This window comes from Anopheles cruzii, chromosome 2 (genome assembly GCF_943734635.1).
Source record: "Anopheles cruzii chromosome 2, idAnoCruzAS_RS32_06, whole genome shotgun sequence".
Lineage (NCBI taxonomy): Eukaryota > Metazoa > Arthropoda > Insecta > Diptera > Culicidae > Anopheles > Anopheles cruzii.
In genome coordinates, this window is record NC_069144.1 from 24,661,220 (window position 1) to 24,673,774 (window position 12,555).

Here is a 12,555-nt window from a genome sequence, read left to right on the forward strand (position 1 = left end):
GGAACATCCGGCTAGATGCGTCCTATGCCAGGGCGCGTATCGCCACTTGCCTTCACTTGAAACGTTGAGATGTAATGATATTTAATCTGGTTTTGTCCAGCAAGCGTATTTTATTTAAATGTGTACAATTACACAAAGACAACTGCACAAAAAAAAGATCGATCCACAATTACGATTACTGTTGAACACGCTTTCAGATGGAAACCGTTCAAATTCAAACGTATCTGTAAATCACAGTCACTATATGGCGCATGTAAGCAACCGAGTGCAAAGTGTCATCATAGAACTGTTTAACTGACCAATACGTAACTCTCTTCACAAAGACGAACACGTTCTTCACACGTTTATTTCCATTTTTTAAAGGTATTTTTCTCCGTTGGCCGAGCGTTGGCCCACAGTTTTCGCGGTTACTGCCAAAAACATTGGATAACAAACCGAAAACAAATAACTAACCATAAAACGATACGAGAGAAAACGTTCAATTATTACTACAAACTGTCTAAAACCTGATCCCCCGTCATCGGTGCCAACTCTGCGCAGCGCATGGCCTAGGGCGAAAGAATATTTGGTTGACGCTACCTCCGATTTCTGGCCATCTACACGAGGTTTGTGGGAAGAGTAGTTGAAACATCCTATTTTCAGTTCCTGCTTCCGCTTCGTTTCTTACTGACTAGAGAGATTTTTGATTAGTCTAAGCCTAGGAAAAGTTTCGCAATGTCGTTTCTTCACTCTTTCACTACTGCAGGTATCACAGCCCGGTGGGGCTCAGGGCGCAGTTCGCTCACTTTCTGTTTCTCCATTGGCGCTCGCTGAAGCACATTTTACAAAAATTCGAAGGAATTCGAAACCACAGAGCTCCGCGCCTCCACCTTTCGCTCAGAGATATGTCAGATCGCAGAGTGGCACGGTGGCTGGATGTTCGGATGCTTCGACACTCAATCCCCTGGTGCTGCTACCCATCGATTGGACCGGAATGAATAAGCTCAATGCAAATTACGATGCCTAACACGGACCTTGTATGGTACAACATTTGTGTGTGTGTATAGTAGAATGCAAGATAGGAAGCCTGTCGAGTCAAACTTACACACGATGGAAACGACCATCAGTCTAAATGGTTTACTAACACCTCCGCTGGAATCCGTGGGCGATGCTTCAGTGCCGCGGCACGGTACAATTTGGAAACATTTATTTTCTAACTCACTCCCCTTCTGTCAACTCTTTGTCTTACACAATGTCTCATGTTATCCTAGCTACTACCTAACGAATTTGGGTGAGCCCTCGCACCCCAAATCACCTACAGGACGCACGTTCAAAGGATGCTGGCACAAAAAGCCGAGCGATGGTGCTGAGCATGCAAATGTGAAGCAGGGTGCACATGAAACCGGTAAGAGAACAGAAAAACGGCTATATTTAATAATGTACAAACTGAAACTGAGCAAACTTGGGTAGAAAGTGGAAGATTAACAATGAACAAACGGTACACTACAGTAGCAGTAAGAAGGTCATCGTGCATATTTGGTTTTCGATGAAGAAACTTTCGATCATCTCCTTCATCGGGGAACTCAGTCTAGTGGTTGATCTGCAGCCCCTTGGTCAGGGCAATACGCTATGATAATCTACGGGGCCCTTCTTCGCGCGAAACCACAAACCACGCTTGTAAAAGCTAATCTCTAGTTCTTTTGTACTCTCGGTAGGATGTACACTGTGCGCGCCAAGCGGGGCCCCGAACCGGTGGTCAACAGGGAGAAGAGTATAAAAACTAATCAAATATTGTACATCGCGCGCGCGCCGGTATCCGATTTGTACCTAGTCAAGGTGTGCGCGGCCCGCGTTCACCGATGAGCCGTGCGGTGGCGAGATCTGCTGAGATCGGGTATTTTTGGTTGGCGTAGATTTCGGTGAGCTTTTGGCCGACGATGCACCACCGCTTTTGCTGCCTGTTGTCGGAGGAGAGGAGAAAGAGAGAGAAAGAAAAGTAAAATATAAAAATGATGTAAAACAAAAAGGAGGCCAATTCTCGTAAGGACCCTGAGCTCGCAAGAGTGAAGGAAGAAGAGTACGTTTGCTGTTAAAATTAGCATTATGTTTTGTGCCGTCAACACGAACGTGCATAAATGAAGGCGTCGACGCAAAGAAGCGAATCAACTGCCTTCGGGTTCACAAAAATTGCGTGCTGGATATGTCTTGATAGCCATACCCCACCGGCGCGGTCATCCCGCTGGGCGTAAACCAGCTAGACGCCACGCAGATGTGCCATAAAAGTGTAGTGGCAAGCACCCTTTTAATAATTTCAAACACGCTCGGCGTCGTCTCCTGATTGCGCCGGGACGTGTTTCACTAGCGACACATAACTGACCGGCAGAATATAGCGCAAAGTCATACTCAAGATTCAGAACTGTGTTCCAACAAAAGCATTAAAAATAATAGTCGAACGAAGTAAAAACTATTTCATCATGGTTCTGTAGAGTACCGAAGAAATGTTGTCAATTATCCAAGGCCAATTATCTGAATAAACATTTTTCTGAGACCGATGTATTTGTGAAATGAGTAAAAGTGTGTAAAAAGTACCCCCGCTTGCGTGTGGTTAAAACCCGGCCACCAACCTGGCACGATAAGGACGCACGTTCCGCTGAAAGTACCGCAAATTATATGGTACTTCGACACGCGATTGACACGGGCGAATATCCAAAGCCATCAGCCACAAACGTTCCGATTCGGCCGCTGAGTTTCGCCCATTCGTGCTGTTAAATTGCGTCTGGCAAAGGCACCGATCCGCGAGAACGTAAATAAACATAAAGCGAAAAAAACTTGGCTACCGCTGTTTGGCCTCCGGGGTTCCTCGGATCGGATATGTAAATATGTTAAAAAGCCGGCCCCGAGCACACTTTTGGCACTGAACCAGAAAGCATACAACCGGTTTCGGAGAAAGTAGCCTTCAAAACCGATGCCTATTTTTGAAGAGAAACAAAATCAATCAATAGCACCCCCCCAACAGCACAATTTTAATTCTGATAGCAGGAAGAAGCAGGAACTTGTGTGGTAACCTTCTCTGACCGAGGCGTTTCAGGTTGGCAAACAACCAGAACGGCCACAACCAAGTTGAAATACGTCCGTTTAATCTACGTGAAACACTATTTGCTGCAATATTGATTCAACTGTGCCATACGCAGGGCGGCACGCATGATGAGGCCAGACTAGCTTCAAACGAGAACTAAGCTAAAGTAACACAGAACAAACGGGGCGCGCGTAAGCGGAAAGCAGCGAAAAGCATCAACAAATCTTTGGCGTAATCAAAGAACTGCTTGAACATTAACATTTTTAAAGCCAGCAGCAAGAACAATGAGCAAAATGGTTCAAACTGTGAGCAAAGCATTCGAAATACGTTAACACGCGGGCACTCTGGTGGTCACGGGGATGCATAGTGAAAACATGAAACCGGATGGTTTAGCGTCTTTCTTCCCTGTTAATGTTTAACAGATAACAATACTGCAACGGCATTTATAAACTAGTCCCTTAATAACTAGACCTTTTGTTCGTCGGTTTCAAACGATTTTAATTTTTATATCATAACTGGGACTGCTAATATCTACAACCTTCAGCTTGCCCCGGGCGTGCGCCACCAGCAGCGGATGAACGTAATACTCTGGCCCTTCGTTTGCCAACGATGCGCCGGGGAAGCGAGTAGAGAAAAGAGAATCAATTATTAGAGGAACGGAAGACTTGAAGCGATTAAAATTTCATAGACTATAAACCAATCAGCTGATAGGCACGATATGGGAGATATTCCATACAAGAGATGACGAATTTTACGTGTGTAATAAAAACAAATTAGAGAACCTCGCAATGCCTTGCGCGATATTTTAACATGATGACAAACAAGCGGGAACGCTAGATTTCAATAGCACATGTCACAAATACACACGTATCGGTGAAAAAAATCATCGCGTGGTCGCTTTCAAAGATCATCGCTGTTATCACGTGCATGCGGGATAACGACGATGTGGGTCGCACTGACTACAGCTGATAAGAAACTGTTTCCTGATGTTTCACCCCTTTCTCATGAATCAAATCCGCTCGATGATTACGCACAGTGAACCCTCGAAGCGACCGGGTTCGATCGGAGCGTGATGACTAGAAAGAAACCGTCAAAATGGCATCATACGTACCTTTGGAATCGCCTGACACGATGGCAGAGTCTTTGAACGAACGGTTCGCTTTCTTCACCGGAGAGCCATCCCTTGATTCATCCTCCTGATGGAGACATAGTGAAATTACCATGAAATGATTTGAAATCCTGTAGCATCGTACGAGTTTGCGTTGGACACTTACACCAACGTATCGGTGCCACAGCATACAACCGTACACGAAGAGCACCGAAAGCACAGCCTGTATCAGCAGCCACACCAGAATGTTCTTCACCTGCGTCCGCTCGAAAAGTTCTTTACCATTCTTGATGCAAAGTATGGCTTCCGATACGAGGATTGCGATGTAAACCCAACACTGGGTTCCGAGCCGCTTGCAGCGGGTATCCGTAACGTAGATGTAGTACTGCCGGACGGATGGTGCCGTAAATAGACCGACAAACACCAATCGACCGATCACTACCGGATGCGAGGGGGGCATTTCAAAGATGTGCTTTAGGAAGAACGTATTCAACTCGGTCAACTAGAGACAAGGAGGGAGCATTAGATCAGTTAGTAATCGTGGGCTATTGGGCGCTATCTTACCTGCCACAGAAGCACCAGCTGGGAAACGGCCAAAAATCGCATATAGGTACACTTCGGATCGAGCCACCGTACGGGGGCCCAACTTTCGGGAGTAAATTGTAGCACAGCGCGCTTCAGCTTGCCAGTTGTGGAAAAGATGTCACGTATGCTGGCCCACTTGTACTCGCGCATCTCCAGTAGCTTACAGATTCGCAGTCCGCACCAAATGCCGAACCCATTGCACAGTAACACATCCAGTATCATCGCGTCCCACCAGCACTCGGCAAAGTTTGGCAGCAGATGGGCAAAGGTGATTTCCGTAATCTCCCACATGATCGAGATGGCCCACAGGATGCCCATGTGCCGGATGAGAACCGCCTTAAAGGCCCAGCCGAGAAAGTGACCCCAAGCGAACACGTCCACGTGCGACCAGATGCGCTCCAGCGACATATCCGAGCAGTTGGTGGCATATTGCTACAATGAAAAGTGTGGTCGTTAGCAATGCTGTAGATGCTGTCACATAGCGGACTCGCAGCTTACCTTCTCCATGTCGATGTGAAAGTCCTTCAGCTTGGGATCGAACCAATAGAAGATGCCCATGATCGACTTGTAGTCTTGGAACATGAGGAACTGTAGGAACATCAGGTAGAGCACCGAAAGCCCGAACAGCATGCGCCAGACCACCGGATGCGGACGGGTGAACGGTCCATTCGGAAACGCGAGCACGGAGATTATGAGGAAAAAGAAGATCACACACACCATGCCGGCCCATATGTTTTCGTGAATATCCGACTGATCACTGCCGTGCGAAAGAGGGGAGTAATAAAAAGAATGAGAGAAAAATATTACAAATATTATAATATTAAAATAAATTTTCTTGGGGACACTTTTCCGTTTCAAAATGGGTCATCATTCTATTAACTTCTGATCATTTCTTCTAAAGCGGTAGAACTTCAATTTCCACGGAACACGCGGTCATCGTAGCAGGCGAATGATCGATTATCTAACCGCGGAGTCGGGTGACTTAAAGGGTGCTTTTTTTGTTTTTTCGTTCAGCCTTGTAACGCATCGATCAGTGGTCAAAGTACAATTGTTCCGATGGTGTTACCGTTGACGAAGGGCCAGATTACCACTGATTCGGCGTTTCGGCTGTATTAGAAGTTTGAACGGTGCACTTAGAACCAGGCACTACTTACCGTACGAACGCAAAGTACATCACTCCGAATATCGAAACGGCCAGCAGGGTGATCGTGTGGGGTTTGTAGAAAAAGTTCAGCGATATATCGTCGACCGGCCGCTCGTTGATAAACTTAAACTCGTTAATGACCATCGTGCGCTCTGAGGCGTGCAGTGACTGCGTTTCATTGCCAATGCCGCGGTCGGCGGCCGGCGGAGGACTGCTCCGTTTTTTCATCGTTTTCCGCTTCTGCACAACAACAGTACGTCCGGATGGTCGGGTTGTTGCTGCTCCGCCAGGGCCACAGTGCAGGCAGTTCCGTTCTCTGTTTCCTGCTTTATGCAGGGTAAGCAGAACGCACGGACGGCGTGTTAAGCGAAGTTGTACGGATGCCGGAGAACTGACCAACTCGCGAGTGGCACACTGTTAACGAAGCGCATGGAGTGTTGATTAAAGTATGCCTTGCTTTGTTCTAATTGAATTAAAATCGATTGCGCTGCGTGTGTTGGGGAACAAAAGTACACGACCCAGTATGAGAACAATAGTCCCACGGATGAGGGTACTCGGCCACCGGCTATCACACTGAAGCAAGCCGAAACTACGATTGCCAGCAACCGAGATTCATGTTTACTGGACAGGATTTCTTTCAATATTCGGCACGTTTTCGCCAATTACGGGCTCCGGTACACTACAAAGCCCAGAATACACAACTCGCACGACGACTATTCTCGCGACTATTGATTACATCAGAGTGACGTTTGGGCACTGATAACGTGCGTTACGTTCTGCCCGCCTAACGCTTACTCCGATCGGAGTATGTTTGTCTGGAAATGGATCTGTATCATGGCCAAGTTTAGCCAAGAGATTAATGCGATGATATTTCTTAGTAATTCTGCTGAGAATTGCGTAAAAATGCCAATGACTCAATTTCCCAAAAAACACGTAACCCTACCCGGCGACTCGATCAGCTGTCAGTAAGCTGTCAAGTTTGCCGAACTCACCACCGAAGATAAATAATAACAAAAATCCGTAGTTCTGTGCTACGTGTTTGATAAGCTTTCGATTGCTGCTTGAAGCCCATTTCATTTTTAATCTAACGAAGCCTCCGTGAATTGTGCGTGTTTAGTTTTGTGTTCGGAAAGAAGGAAGCTACCCGTCGAGCGTTGTAGAATGCGCTTTCTAGATTCCTTGCGACGATTAGATGCCTACCCGAAGATTGACAATGAGTTCAGTGTCCGCACGGTCAGCGGCGCGGCATGTAAGTTTAAACGGTGAAGAAAAGGTCAATTAAACTCGCTACACAGTGTTTTCGTGATTCTTTCTTTCAGTAACGCTCGTCAGTTCGATTGTGATTGTGGTGCTAGTGATAGGCGAAATAAATGCTTACCTTTCTCCTAACGTAGCCGAGGAGCTGTTCGTGGACACGACACGCGGGCATAAGCTTAAAATTAACTTAGATTTTACCATACCCAGGATATCGTGCGAATGTAAGTTGTAATCTGGTGGCCACCGCATTGTTTATTCAAATTTTTTGGAATCTTTCGAAGATGTATCACTGGATGCGCAAGATTCAACGGGAGAGCAGCATCTGCACATCGAGCATAACATCTACAAACGAAGGCTGGATCTGCAAGGCAATCAGATCGAAGAACCAAAGAAAGAGGACATTCAGGCATCGACGAAGCGCATATCGAGTACAGAGGCTCCGTCCACCGATAAACCCGCCTGTGGTAGCTGTTATGGCGCGGGAAGAAATGAATCTCAGTATGTTTGGCATCGTTTCTGATATGACCCCAACGCCGGAAACTGCATGTTTGTTGTTTGATTCCCTTTCCGTAGATGCTGCAATACCTGCCAGGAGGTGATCGATGCATACCGTGAACGAAAATGGAATCCCAATGTGGAGGACTTCGAACAGTGCAAAAACAGCAACGACGGTAGCGTGGAAGGGCAGGCATTCAACGAGGGATGCCACATTTACGGAACGCTGGAGGTGAACCGGGTTGAAGGTCGTTTCCACATTGCGCCTGGCAAAAGTTTCTCCATTAACCACATTCACGTGCACGACGTTCAACCGTACTCGTCCAGTCGCTTCAACACCACGCACTTCATCAACAGACTGTCGTTCGGTGAACAATTTGGTTTCGGAACGACCCAGCCACTCGATGGACTTTACGTGATCGCGGCGGAAGGTAAGCATCGGCAAGCTAGGGCATAGGTTAATTTTATTCGTGAGTCCTTAAACGTTACAATTTAAATGTTATCAACGAGCGCAAATTCCTTGTGGTGTGGATCAGCCTTAGCATCGAATGCCCGTTCCAATTGCCATGAAGGTGCCGAAGGTGCCACCGCCCTGCACCATAACTTTGCCCACGTTATTTATCAGCTCTCGTCCGCGCAGGCCGTATCTGTGACGAAGAATGAACATGTTTGGTGTATGTTCTCGCTAACGGATAACGATCGCATCATTACCGGAGTGCCGAAAAGCCTCCGAAGAGTGCTCCGCTCGCCATTCCCACGCAGAAGCCGATTGTGAAGCCCATCTTCATACGATCGAAGCAACTCGGCTGCTGATTCTGGTTGTAAACGTTTCCCGGTACTGCAGGCATTATGGCTGACTGTGCGTTCGAGAGTTCGACAGGCGCGCTTGCAACGGTTGTGCCACAAATTCGATGCCGGTTCGGTGAAAGGGCAGAAAACTTGTTTATTGTAAAAACACGCAACTTATCACGTAATAGAACTTTGTACCGTGAGAGAACGTTGCGTTTGACGTTTCGTTTTGACAGTCCGGTGTGGTGAGATTTAAAAATGAAAAGAGAGTATCTCGTTTCTATGTTTTCGCTCTGTGCTCTCTTTTTCGCTTGGCGCAAATTCGGATGGAATAATTGTGCCGTTCTTTTTTCCGTTTCAGGTGCAATGATGTTCCAGTATTACATCAAAATCGTACCAACCATGTTTGTCCCATTGGAAGGACCCACTCTCTACACAAATCAATTTTCCGTCACTAAACACCAAAAGAGTGTAACGGCCATGAGCGGGGAAACCGGGATGCCCGGCATTTTCGTCAATTACGAGCTGTCGCCGTTGATGGTGAAGTATACAGAAAAACAAAAGTAAGTCCGTCCGCAATTGTTTCGGATGAAACACTAAACGTTCATTCTATTTTAGTTCCCTCGGTCACTTCGCGACAAACGTGTGTGCAATAATTGGAGGCATTTTCACGGTAGCTGGCATCGTCGATTCCTTGCTGTTTACTTCGATACACGTGATAAAGCGCAAGATTGAGCTTGGCAAGGCTAGCTAATGCTCATTATGGAGCAGCACGCAGCACAGTGGGGACACTGAATCTGTATACTTTTTCTTTTATTTTTTTCAAATTGCTTCACCGCCTTTCAGGGCACTGTTTTTATCGGACTAACCGCGGCACTGCTTGCCCGTTTACAGTGTTTTCAAGAAACGATTGTAACATTCCATGTTAGATTTGGCTATTTCTGTCACAAACTCCTCGTCCGTCCCTGCGACCAGTGTTTTTAGCGGAATATAAAGCTCCTTTCTGGGATCGTACTGCGTTTTGCCAAGAAATTTGAGAAATCCGTGCCTTTGTTTGATCCGAAACTCGCGCGTTAGCAACAGGTCGGGCGTTTGCAGGATTTCCGCGTGCGTCAGCTTCATCTGCCGGTGGATGTAATCAAACCGACGTTGTAGCGCTTCCGTGTCTTGAAAGTGCAAAGTTTCGAGAGATTAATTACTGCTTTTTCGTAGGTCCTTGAGACGGTCACATCACTTACTTATCATCCATATTCTAGGTTTATCCAGCAACAGCCGCTTGATTTCGTCCTTTTCGAAGCCCATCTCTTCCTGCACGCTAAACGTGTTCTTTCGGACATGTTCCATGCTATACGTGATAAGTCGCGGCTGCTTGGCCGCTAGCGTTCGAACCTCTCCACCGTCTAACTGAAATGTTTTCTGAAAGTATCCCAACCGGCCATCTATGCGCTTTGTGTTGAACATCAGCCAGAACGGATTTTTCGTGACGATGCGTGTGATCTGTTCGGGCACGAAGCACTTTGAATTCAGGTAGTTGATCCTTGTTTGCAAATTTCCTAGATCCTCTTTGAATATGAGTGGGTTTTTCGTAATAAATTCTCCCAGTGCCACTGAGGGCACACCAGCGTCAGACAGAAACCGGATATGTTCCCTCATGTCACGATCGAAATCCAAACGAAGCACAAACTGGGCGATACCTTTGCGCTTCTCCAGTTTGTGCAATTCTACACCGAGCGATACTAACTGCTTCAGTGTGTTCGATTTGTTCACGTACGCAGCAAAATTGAAAGACGGTTGGGTGTTTGGAAATGCCTCGACCGCCAACGGATCCGGAACGGGCTCAAGCACGGATCGGTTTTCCTCCCGGAGCAACTGATTGAATTCGTTTGCCAAATCATCTTCGTAGTGCCGGAGCTTAACACTTGGCTGCGTTAGCGGAACAGCGACATTTGAACACTGGCGAACGTGTGATCTGGCGTCTGCTCGAACTAGTATTTCTATTGCTTTTGCCACTATTCGGCGCATTTTGGAACAACTTCTATCTCCTGGGCCGGCTTTGAAAAAGTGTGTTTATTGTTATGATGTGATCTCTTTAAAACATCGAACTCCGGTTGAAAAACATCGCTTGTGTAGTCTGCTATGAAGAGTGACAGCTGTCAAACGGATCAAAACAAACCGGTTCTGGTTTTGCATCGCAGAGATTGTACTGAAAAACAAGCGGATTCCCGGTTTTTATCAATTCAAGGACCAGATTAAAACATTCTGAAGGATGTCGCTCGCGGACGAATTGCTGGCCGACCTGGAGGATGACAACGACGACGTTGAAGAGTTGGACGAAGCGAAGGAAGAAGCGAAATCTGCTGCCCCAGCCGATAATGGCGAGCGTGATTCGGACGGCGAAGAAGATGCCATGATATTCGACGTGAAGGATGAACCGATGGAAATCAATGTCTCGGTGGCGTCGATACGGGAGATCTGCAAATTGCGCGACTCGGACCGACTGGGAAAGGTGCTGTCGCAGATCGAGACGTATGCCCAAAACCCACGTACAACAAAAGAGATGGTTGGTAACGTGGAATCGGATCCGGAGTATCAGCTGATCGTGGAAGCCAATAACATTGCGGTGGACATCGATAGCGAGATCTGTAAGTACGGGTTAGAACCCGTGGCATCCTGAAACTTATTTTATCCATCAATCTTTGCAGCAACAATTCACAGGTTTGTCAAAGATAAGTATCAAAAACGATTCCCGGAGCTCGATTCCCTCATCATGGTAGAAATGGACTACATCAGAAGTGTCCGTGAGCTGGGTAATGATCTCGATCAGGCGAAGAATAACGAACGGTTGCAGGAGATCATAACGCAAGCAACGATTATGATCGTCTCGGTTACCGCATCAACAACGCAAGGGTAAAGTTGAGGGTTGATCGTTTTTCAATTCTCGCTCCAATCTGACGCGGATTTTCCGCTATTGTAGGACTAAGTTGGAAAAACACGAACTGGATCAAATCTTTGAAGCATGCGATATGGCGGTAGAGTTGAGCGATTTCAAAAGCAAGATTTTCGAATACGTCGAAAGTCGGATGACATTCATCGCTCCGAACATGTCGATGATAGTTGGTGCATCGACGGCCGCCAAACTGGTGGGCTTGGCCGGTGGACTGACAAAGCTTTCGAAAATGCCAGCCTGCAACGTACAGGTGTTGGGGGCGCAGAAAAAAACACTCTCCGGGTAGGTTTTACAATTTTGCTGCTCCACCGCATGCACCTTGAACCTCATTTGGTTCCTTCCTTTCTAGCTTCTCGAAAGTTGCCATGTTGCCGCACACCGGATATGTTTATTATTGTGACATTGTGCAAGACACCGCACCGGATCTGAGGCGCAAAGCTGCTCGTCTAGTGGCGGCTAAATGTACGCTGGCAGCACGTGTCGATGCTTCCCACGAGAGTCATCTGGGCGAAATAGGTCAGCGGTTCCGGGAGGACATTGAGAAGAAGTTGGACAAGCTGCAAGAGCCGCCACCGGTTAAGTTCATCAAGCCTCTACCAAAACCGATCGAAGGTGGCAAGAAGAAACGAGGAGGAAAGCGCGTTCGAAAGATGAAGGAACGGTACGCCATAACCGAGTTCCGTAAGCAAGCTAATCGCATGAACTTTGGCGATGTAAGTATTTCGGATTTGCTTCAGTTATCGGTTGTACGGCACTGCAAATGGATTCCATTTTCAACACAGATTGACGAAGATGCATACCAGGAGGATCTAGGGTACACACGAGGGACGATCGGAAAAGCGGGCACCGGGAGAATCCGTTTGCCGCAGATCGACGAAAAGACTAAAGTGCGCATCAGCAAAACGCTGCAGAAGAACCTACAAAAGCAGCAGCAAGTCTGGGGTGGCAGCACGACGGTCAAGAAGCACATCTCCGGTACGGCCTCCAGTGTTGCATTCACGCCACTACAGGGGCTGGAGATCGTGAATCCGCAGGCAGCGGAAAAACCGACGGGTGAAACGGGCGCAAAGTATTTCTCCAACACGTCCGGCTTTCTGTCGGTTGGCAAGAAAACTACATAAGCGACGACGGACAAGACGGTTCGAGATTCCAAATAAAGAAATTAAATGTAAATT

At 47.1% G+C, this 12,555-nt stretch overlaps 5 protein-coding genes and 1 non-coding gene across 7 annotated transcripts; 2 read left to right on the top strand and 4 right to left on the bottom strand.

The window, feature by feature from the left end:
• Positions 1-328: 328 nt before the first annotated feature.
• Positions 329-6,566, bottom strand: LOC128269026 (phosphatidylserine synthase). 2 transcript variants are annotated; one of them, XM_053006362.1, is made up of 7 exons: positions 5,903-6,566; positions 5,247-5,505; positions 4,728-5,180; positions 4,330-4,665; positions 4,167-4,251; positions 1,807-1,937; positions 329-1,702 (listed from the first exon to the last, which is right to left on the bottom strand). In XM_053006362.1, exons 1-6 carry the CDS (start codon positions 6,118-6,120, stop codon positions 1,807-1,809), a joined length of 1,482 nt encoding a protein of 493 aa, XP_052862322.1. In that variant the 5' UTR covers positions 6,121-6,566; the 3' UTR covers positions 329-1,702. The 2 variants fall into 2 exon arrangements, with proteins under 2 accessions (XP_052862322.1, XP_052862321.1); XM_053006361.1 differs by having other exon boundaries at positions 329-1,937.
• On the bottom strand, positions 2,117-2,284 carry LOC128269525 (U11 spliceosomal RNA). The gene has a single exon (XR_008269195.1). It is a non-coding gene; the product is annotated as a U11 spliceosomal RNA (small nuclear RNA).
• A 425-nt stretch (positions 6,567-6,991) lies between the features above and the next one.
• LOC128269029 (endoplasmic reticulum-Golgi intermediate compartment protein 3) lies at positions 6,992-9,439 on the top strand. Its single transcript, XM_053006364.1, has 6 exons — positions 6,992-7,141; positions 7,212-7,370; positions 7,431-7,647; positions 7,723-8,075; positions 8,795-8,996; positions 9,052-9,439. Exons 1-6 carry the CDS (start codon positions 7,054-7,056, stop codon positions 9,185-9,187), a joined length of 1,155 nt encoding a protein of 384 aa, XP_052862324.1. The 5' UTR covers positions 6,992-7,053; the 3' UTR covers positions 9,188-9,439.
• Positions 8,078-8,629, bottom strand: LOC128269031 (reactive oxygen species modulator 1). The gene is made up of 2 exons (XM_053006366.1): positions 8,356-8,629; positions 8,078-8,291 (listed from the first exon to the last, which is right to left on the bottom strand). Exons 1-2 carry the CDS (start codon positions 8,490-8,492, stop codon positions 8,183-8,185), a joined length of 246 nt encoding a protein of 81 aa, XP_052862326.1. The 5' UTR covers positions 8,493-8,629; the 3' UTR covers positions 8,078-8,182.
• On the bottom strand, positions 9,136-10,455 carry LOC128269030 (transcription termination factor 3, mitochondrial). The gene is made up of 2 exons (XM_053006365.1): positions 9,672-10,455; positions 9,136-9,599 (listed from the first exon to the last, which is right to left on the bottom strand). Exons 1-2 carry the CDS (start codon positions 10,453-10,455, stop codon positions 9,322-9,324), a joined length of 1,062 nt encoding a protein of 353 aa, XP_052862325.1. The 3' UTR covers positions 9,136-9,321.
• Positions 10,456-10,645: 190 nt separating this feature from the next.
• LOC128268650 (U4/U6 small nuclear ribonucleoprotein Prp31) lies at positions 10,646-12,553 on the top strand. The gene is made up of 5 exons (XM_053005808.1): positions 10,646-11,075; positions 11,136-11,340; positions 11,408-11,662; positions 11,730-12,093; positions 12,163-12,553. The coding sequence occupies exons 1-5, from the start codon at positions 10,700-10,702 to the stop codon at positions 12,499-12,501; spliced, it is 1,539 nt and encodes a 512-aa protein (XP_052861768.1). The 5' UTR covers positions 10,646-10,699; the 3' UTR covers positions 12,502-12,553.
• Positions 12,554-12,555: the final 2 nt, after the last annotated feature.